This window comes from Pristis pectinata, chromosome 25 (genome assembly GCF_009764475.1).
Source record: "Pristis pectinata isolate sPriPec2 chromosome 25, sPriPec2.1.pri, whole genome shotgun sequence".
Classification (NCBI taxonomy): Eukaryota; Metazoa; Chordata; class Chondrichthyes; order Rhinopristiformes; family Pristidae; genus Pristis; species Pristis pectinata.
In genome coordinates, this window is record NC_067429.1 from 2,324,489 (window position 1) to 2,333,338 (window position 8,850).

General features: G+C 46.1%; 1 protein-coding gene across 1 annotated transcript; it reads right to left on the reverse strand.

The window, feature by feature from the left end:
- Positions 1 to 6,465: 6,465 nt before the first annotated feature.
- Positions 6,466 to 8,500, reverse strand: LOC127583001 (proline-rich protein 15-like protein A). Its single transcript, XM_052038682.1, has one exon. It carries the CDS (start codon positions 8,397 to 8,399, stop codon positions 8,094 to 8,096), a length of 306 nt encoding a protein of 101 aa, XP_051894642.1. The 5' UTR covers positions 8,400 to 8,500; the 3' UTR covers positions 6,466 to 8,093.
- Between the last annotated feature and the right edge of the window lie 350 nt (positions 8,501 to 8,850).

Sequence of the window (8,850 nt, forward strand, 5' to 3'; positions counted from 1 at the left end):
ACTTTGTTTATTGAAGTTCTAGGCTTGTAACCCTTTATTTTAATAATTTACTCTAAAACATAAGTGAATTATAGGAAATTAGATGCCAAGACATTCATTGGCAATAAACAGAGTTCCATTCAGCCGACCATCAACAGCATTGACCACATTCCAGCATCCCCCAGTCTAAAAACTACCCACCTGATTCTTGAATATACTCAACAAAGGACCAGCCAAACCCACGGGGTGACACAATTCCAAAGGCAAAGTAAAATATTTTTGCTTAGAAGATCTCTGTTCTAAATGGCTGACCCTCAGCCTAAGATGGTGCTGCTTAACTCTGGGTTCCGCAGCCTGAGGAAAGATCACTCAACATCTCATCCTTTGGGATGCCCTGTGATCATGAAAGGCAGGTACAAATCTTGCTATTGGACACCTATGTCCTTACCCTAATCTTCATCCAAATTTATCATCCACCATTACTGCCCTCTGCCTGAAGACCCTGTGATTCAGTTGCAGCACCCTATAGTAGCCACTCCAGTGGGCATCCTTCATGTACAAACCAACGTTCTGCCAACAGTGTGTCTTTCCTTCCGGAGCTGGTGCTGTTTGCATTTGAAGGCTCTCGTATGAAATAATGAGCTTGAGAATCCCAAGATTTTACTAGATGGTAACACTTTATGTAATTAACCATCACATCCACTTCCCAGACCTCTGCCCTCCTCTCCTCCCAGACAGAGTGAGGATGAAGCTCTCCTGATCCTCACTTTCAACCCTGCCAGCCTCTATATTCACTGGTTCATCAATTTTTTCACAATTTCTGCCACCGACATTCCAAAAGGATATGTGCCTTTCACAGGTCCCTGGTCCACACTTCAATCTCTACCAACTACTCCCCTTCTCTTGCACTTTCCATGAACTGCAAGAGACGCAACATCTGTCCTTTTACCTCTTCTCTTCCCACCCTCCCGAGACCCAAACACTCCTCTCAAGTAAATCAGTGATTCATTTGAATTTCTTCCAGTTAATGAGCTACATTTGGTGCTCATGATGTGGTCTCTTCAATGTCAGAGAAACCAAACGTACATTGGATGACCGCTTTGCAGAGCACCCGCATTCAGTTCCCGGGGCGACCCTGAACATTCTGCAACCTATCAATTTAATTCCCCACCCCAGCTCTGCTCTGGCCTCCTGCAATGGTCCGACAAAAGCCTGAGGAACAGCACCTCAGCTTCAATCTGGGCACATTGCAGATGTCCAGACTCAATATCAAATTCAGCAGTTTGTAACAGAACTGGCCAGATCTGCTGTAGGTTACCCTTTTGCACTAACAACTCACTAACATTGCTTGACCTGCTGGCCATTTCCCAAAATTCTGACCCAGATTTCAATATGTTCTTTTGTTTATTCTCCCTCTAACCAACTCTCAATAACCCATTAATCAGATGGTTTCCTCAACAACTCATCACCACCTCACCCCTGGTGTCACCCTATCAGAGATTTTCCCTTTGTCCAACACATTTCACACTTCAGGAAAGGGGGGCGGTGTACATACACCTGTCTACGTCAATGGTGCTGAGGTCGAGAGGGTGACAGCTTCAAGTTCCTGGGAGTGAACATCACCAACAACCTGTCCTGGACAAACCAGGTGGATGCCACAGCCAAGGAAGCTCACCAGCGCCTCTACTTCCTCAGGAGGATAAAGAAATTTGGTTTGTCCCCTTTGACTCTCACCAACTTTTACCGATGCACCATAGAAAGCATCGTATCAGGATGTATCACGGCTTGGTATGGCAACTGCTCTGCCCAAGACCGCAAGAAGCTGCAGAGAGTTGTGGATACAGCCCAGCGCATCACGGACACCAGTCTCCCCTCATTGGACTCTGTCTTTACCTCTTGTTGTCTTGGCAAAGCAGCCAGCATAATCAAAGACCCCACCCACCTGGGACATTCTCTCTTCTCTCCTCTTCCATCGGGTAGAAGATACAGGTGCCTGAAGGCACGTGCCACCAGACTTAAGGGCAGCTTCTACCCCACTGGGATTAGACTATTGAACGGTTCCCTTATACAATGAGATGGACTATGACCTCATGACCTCACGATCTACCTTGTTGTGACCTCGCACCTTATTGCACTGCACTTTCTCTGTAGCTGTGACACTTTGCTCTGTACTGTTACTTTTTTTACCTGTACTACATCAATGCACTCTGTACTAACTTGATGTAACTGCACTGTGTAATGAATTGACCTGTAAGATCGGTTTGTAAGACAAGTTTTTCACTGTACCTCGGTACAAGTGACAATAATAAACCAATAGCAATACATTCCTACCAAGCTCTCTGCAAACTTAAACTAACTCTCTTTCCCAGTTCTGATGAAAAGACTTCCACCAAAGACATTAAGTGTTTCTCTTTCCTCAGATGCTGCCTGACCTGCTGTGTGTTTCCAGCATATTTAAGTTTTATTTCAGATTTTCAGCGTCTGTGGTTCTATGATGTAATTAACCTGGTGCAGGAGGTCTTGACATTTGAAACATTTGTGGTGGACATGGGTTGAACGAGCTGCTTGTCCTTTGGATGTTGAGCCTCTGTTGAAATCAGAATCCTACCCTGGGGTACAAATTGGAACTTGCATTTAGGAATTTTATTTTACTTTATAAAATAAATATGAATTAGATATTACTTTTTCTGCAAATTTTGTGAAGCACTCATCGTTAAACAACAGGTGGAATATTATAGGTTACCATAGGGATAAGCTACACAACTAACCTCATGTTGCCCAATAGAACTTGCTGACGAGACTTGGGTGTGGCTGCAGGATACTGTTAGTCACAGACAGAAAGTGAGAGGAACAAAACTTTCACACAATACAGGTAAATATACTTTATACATATTTGCTTAACATGAGTCAAGAAGGCTCAAGTCCTACTCCAAACATTTATGCACAAACAGTACTGATCCAGCACTAACTATTGTAGTGTGTGCAGAGTTGCAGCATTTTGCTTAAGACAGTAAAACCAAGACCAGGTCAACTTTTCAGATGGGCTCACTGCATTATATTGAACTAGTGATTCTTCATGGAGCCCCTTTATCCCTTGACCAGTAGAGTTGAACATCATCACATTGCTGTTTACAGGTAATCACTGACAGAAATATCCACCAACTGTCATATTGAATGCTTCCTTAACTGTTTCCAGCATTTACTGTTTTTGTTTCCCCTTTAAAATATTCACCACCTTTGGCTTTAGTTGCTGCCTGTGGGATCTTACTGTGTACCAACTGGCTGAGTAGGTTAGATCAGTGACTACAATCCCATAACTGCAGGTTATAAAGCTCACCATAGAAAAACATTGGAAACAAAGAAAACGGGGACTTGACCATTCGACCTTTGAGTGTGCACTGCTATTCATATTTTCTTGTGGCATAGAAGGCCATTCAGTCCATCGAGCCTATGCCACCTCAGACCAATTCCATCAGTTTCCTTCACTTCTTTGTAATGTGTTCTTTCTTACATGCTAATCAACTCCCCACCCCACCCTGATTTCCTCCCACCCAAGTGAACCAAGATTAATTTACAGTCAACAATTAACCTACGTCAATATCTTTGGGAACATGGGAGGAAACCAGAACATCAAGGGGAAACCTTATGCAGTCAGAGGGAGAACATGCAAAGTCCACATGGACAACACCCGAGGTCGGGATCAAACCTGGGACACTGGAGTTGTGAGGCAGTAGCTCTACCAGCTGTGCCACTGTCATCCATTCAATGATCCTCCATCTCAACGCTAGACTCCCAATCCCATATTTTTTGATGCTTTTTATGTCTAGAAATCCATCTCCTTAAATAGACAGCGACTTTAGTCCTTGTACAACACTGAGACAGAATTCCACAACTCACCCCCAGCAATGAAGGAATGTCTGTCTACTCCTAAATGTCTTCCCCCAAAGCCCGAGATTGTGATCACTCATTCAAGAAGCCTCAGCCAAGGGAAATATCCTCCTGACGTTCATCCTGTCTGTCCCTGTTAGAACTTTGAACTTTTATTGAGATACCTGCTCATTTTTTGAGACACTATTAAGATTAGCTCTAACTGACTCTCTCCTCTCACAACTATCTCCTCTATCCCAGGAATCCGTCTGGGGTATCTTTGCTGCACTCCACTTATGGCAATCCTTTCTTAGATAAGGAGACCCAAACTGCACACAATATTCCAGGAGCAGTCTCACCAAGGTCCTTTATAGTGGGACATCCTTGCTCCTGTACTCACATGCCCTTGCAATGAAGCCAACATGCCATTTGACTTTTTAACTGCATGGCACATCTGCATGCTTGCTTTCAGTAACCAGTCCCTTTGTACATCAACATTTCCCAGTCTATCACTATTCAAATAATCCTCTACCTTCGTTTTTCAAAGTGAATAACCACACTTAGTAGATAAAAATAAAGTTGATATGGATTCACTCACTTGCATAACTTGTGTAGCAGTTAGTGTAATGCTTTACAGCGCCAGCGACCCGGGTTCAATTCCCGCTGCTGTCTGTAAGGAGTTTGTATGTTCTCCCCGTGTCTGCGTGGGTTTCCTCTGGGTGCTCTGGTTTCCTTCCACATTCCAAAGACGTATGGGTTAGGAAGTTGTGGGTGTGCTATGTTGGCACTGGAAGTGTGGCGACACTTGTGGGCTGCCCCCAGAATACTCAATGCAAAAGATGCATTTCACTGTGTGTTTCAATGTACATGTGACTAATAAAGATATCTTATCTAAATCACCTTCGAGCCTCTTTGCATCCTCCTCACAAACCATAATTTCATCTAGTTATATGTTCAGTTCCCTCATTGAAATCATTGGTGTACGTTGTGCATAGCTGAGGCAACAAAAGAGCTGGTTGTTGATTTCAGGAAGGGGGTCAGTGCACATGCCCCTGTCTACACCAACAGTGCTGAGGTCAAGAGGGCTGAGAGCTTCAAGTTCCTGGGAGTGAACATCACCAATAGCTTGTCCTGGTCCAAACACATAGACACCACAGCCAAGAAAGCTCACCAGTGCCTCTACTTCCTCAGGAGGCTAGAGAAATTTGGCATGTCCCCATAGACCCCCACCAATTTTTACTGATGCACCATAGAAAGCATCCTATCTGGATCCATCACGGCTCGGTATGGCAACTGCTCTGCCCAGGACCGCATGAAACTGCAGAGAGTTGCGGACACGGCCCAGCACATTACAGAAACCAGCCTCCCCTCCATGGACTCTGTCTATACCTCTCACTGCCTCGGTAAAGCAGCCAATAGAATCAAAGGCCCCTCTCATCCTGGACATTCTCTCTTCTCCCTTCTTCCATCAGGCATGAGAAGGCGGCCTGAGAGCACGTACCACCAGGTTCAAGGACAGCTTCTATCCCAGTTATAAGACAATTGAACAGTTCCCTGGTACAATAAGATGGACTCTTGACCTCACAATCTACCTCATTATGACCTTGCATCTTATTGTCTGCCTGCACTGCGTTTTTTCTGTAACTGTGACACCTTATTCTGCATTCTGTTATTGTTTTACCTTGTACTACCTCAATGCACAGTGTAGTGAAATGATCTGTATGAACAGTATGCAAGGCAAGCTTTTCGCTGTACCTCAGTACATGACAATAATAAACCAATACCAAGCACTGATCCCTGCTGCACCCCATTAGTCTGCCTTCCACCCTGAGAAAGTCCCATTTATTCTTAGTTTTCTATTTATCAACTAATGTTCGATCTACTCCAGCCTATTACCCCCAATCCCACTAGCTTCAATTTTGCAAACCAACCTTTTATGTTCAACCTAATCAAAAGCCTTTTGAAAATTCAAGTACACATCCACTGGCTCTCCCTCATCTACTCTACCAGTTACATGCAATGTTTTCAGTGGTAACATACAGAATCATCTTAGAACCAGGGAATTAAAATGTAACATATACACATTTTCTTACTACTTTAACTCTTGAAGGTTATTGGCAAGATATACATGCTTACATCACAGAAACCAGCCTCCCCTCCACAGACTCTGTCTACACTTCTCGCTGCCTCAGTAAAGCAGCCGACATAATCAAAGACCCCACCCAGCCCGGACATTCTCTCTTCTCCCCCTCTCACCAAGCAGAAGATACAAAAGCCTGAAAGTACATACCACCAGGCTCAAGGACAACTTCTATCCCACTGTTATAAGACTATTGAACAATAAGATGGACTCTTGACCTCACAATCTACCTCGGCATGACCTTGCACCTTATTGTCTGCCTGTACTGCACTTTCTCTGTAACTGCAACACTTTATCCTAAATCTGTTATTGTTTTCCCTTGTACTATGGTGGGCCGAAGGGCCTGTTTAATGGTGGGCTGAAGGGCCTGTTTTGTGCTGTATGGTTCTATGGTACTACCTCAATGCACTGTTGTAATGAAATGATCTGTATGGATGGCATGCAGAACAAAGTTTTTCACTGTAATAAAACCAATTTATTTAGCAATTTACACAGTAAGAGTACAAATATTGAGTGCCTGTGACCAACATCCAGTACTCACATTTTAACGTACTAATCAGAAGTACAAGTAGACACATTCGCCTCTACGTTAAGCAATGATTTAAACTTAGGGATGGGGCAGGTGGGGGTGCTGGAAACAAGTGTTAAGGTCTTCCCAGCTTTGCTGTTCAAAAGCAGGTCATCACAACTCGGGGTTCTGTGCCCCACACTGTTCAGACTGGTGGAAACTGAAGAGAGGCCCATAATCCATTCATCATCCTGTCCCCAGTGCAGGGTCTCGACCTGAAACGTTAACCGTCCCTCTGCCTCCACAGATGGTGTTCAACACGCCGAGTTCCTCCAGCAGTTTATTTTTCGCTCCAGATTCCAGCATCTGCAATCTCTTACATCTCCAATCATTCTGTCTCCTGGATACAGGACACACCAGCAAGGACCACACTGACACAAGACTTGTACCAGACACAACAGCAGAGAGCTGTTGGTGCTCATGATGAAGGGTGAGTACTTAGAGGTTAACACTGTGGATTCCCTGATCAAGATATCCTCCTGTTTTAAGAACTACTGTACTAAATTACCATTTTAAAAATTAATATTAAAAGCTAGCACAGTAGTTTCAGTTACACCACGTGATGGCCTCTCAGACTCACTTCATCCAACCTGGGAAGACTAGTTCACATAAGTCTTTTGTAATCAGGTCCACCTGTTTATGATGACAATACAACAACTTATATTTCTATAACACCTTTTACATTCCAAGGTGCTTCATAAGGCGTGCCAGCAAACACGTTTTGACACCAAGATGTAGTCAAATTTTAATTAAATACCTGTTGAGGGATCATTAGAACCCTTTGTCAATCACACCCTAGTTATTCACATCTCCCACGAAAACACCGCGATTACGCTTCACACAACCTGGCACACAGCCAACAGTCAGTTCCCGTGACCCAATATTTTTTTTCCAGGCCTGGTTGTTGTCTAAACACAATTCAATATTTTTATTTTTACTTTAAACATCATCTTGTTCTCACTTTTTTTACAAAATTAAATTCATTCTTTGTTAATTACATAGATCACGTCTCTTATTTAGGCGAAACTCGTATGATTTACAGACCAATAAACACTCTCTCACAGACACACAACAGTTTGTTCCGTCACGGTAGACCTGTCCGGACAGTGACGGTCGCTGCCCAATCTCCCTCCTCCCCTAGAGCACCCTGCAACGTTTACTTCTTGAACTCGTCACCAATCACACTTGGAAACCTGGCGTTTTCAAAGTTCGATTAGATGAGAAAACAAACTTTAAAAGTGTCCATTTTGAGCCATGACAGCGATAAACATTTTCTTCTGAAGTTTAAATTTAATCAGGGAAATTAACCCCAGGTGAATTGCAGGGCTTAACCCTTTAAATCCATTCCATGACTTAATCAAGTGGATTGTACTTAACCCTTTACGCAAATTGGAGTCAACTAAGCGAATTGCTGGGTTCTGGGCCTTAAACCGAGTGCATTGCCTGTTAACCCTATGAGAGGAGCCCCCCTCTGTGCACGGTGGGCTAGAATCCTCCCATTTGGTCAGTCCCTGGATGGAAGCGGGCGCCGGCCACCGCTCAGGACTCCGCTCCGTCCCCGCTCTCCGCCTGGTTGAAGAAGCCGGGGTTTTCGGACAGACTCGAGCGGACCTTCTTCTTCTCCTTGAAGCGCCCCGAGTGGGAGACTCTGACGTGCCTGCCTTTCGTGCTTTTGTCCACGATCTTCTCCAGCCTGGCCTCCAGCTGGGGGTCGCCCCGGCTCTCCCTGTCGCCTCCCTCGGTGTTGCTGCCCCGCTCCACCGGCAGCTCGCTCAGCACCTTGGAGCCGCTCTTCTTCCGCAGGAAGGTGAACTTCCACCAGCTCTGGGGACCCCCGTCACCCATGGCGGCTGCGACCTCTGTCCGGCCGGCGGCTGGGGGCTCAGACCACGTGTGGGGCAGAGAGAGGCGCCGGCCGTCCCGTCCCGTCCTCTCGGGCAGTGACAGGTGACCTCACCTGTCCAGGTGGTGAATGAAACTGCGGCGCTGCCGGTCACGGTGGTGGGAGGCCCCGCCGGAGTTTCTGTGTGCGGGGAGGCTCCGGGATAAAACTTTCGGAAACTCCGCCCCCTGTCCCGGGGGGAGGGGGGAAGAGGGGGGGAGGGGGGAGGGGGGAAGAGGGGGGAGGGGGGAGGAGGGGGGAGGGGTGAGGAGGGAGGAGGGAGGAGAGGGGTGAGGAGGGGGAAGAGGGGGGAGGGGGAGGGGGGGGGAGGGGGGAGGGGGAGGGGGGGGAGGAGGGAGGGGGGGAGGAGGGGGAGGGGGGAGGTGGGGAGGGGGGGGAGGGGGAGAGGGGGGG

Coding starts and splice junctions, on each gene's coding strand:
- LOC127583001 (XM_052038682.1), bottom strand. CDS start 8,399: ATGGGTGACGGGGGTCCCCAGAGCTGGTGGAAGTTCACCTTCCTGCGG.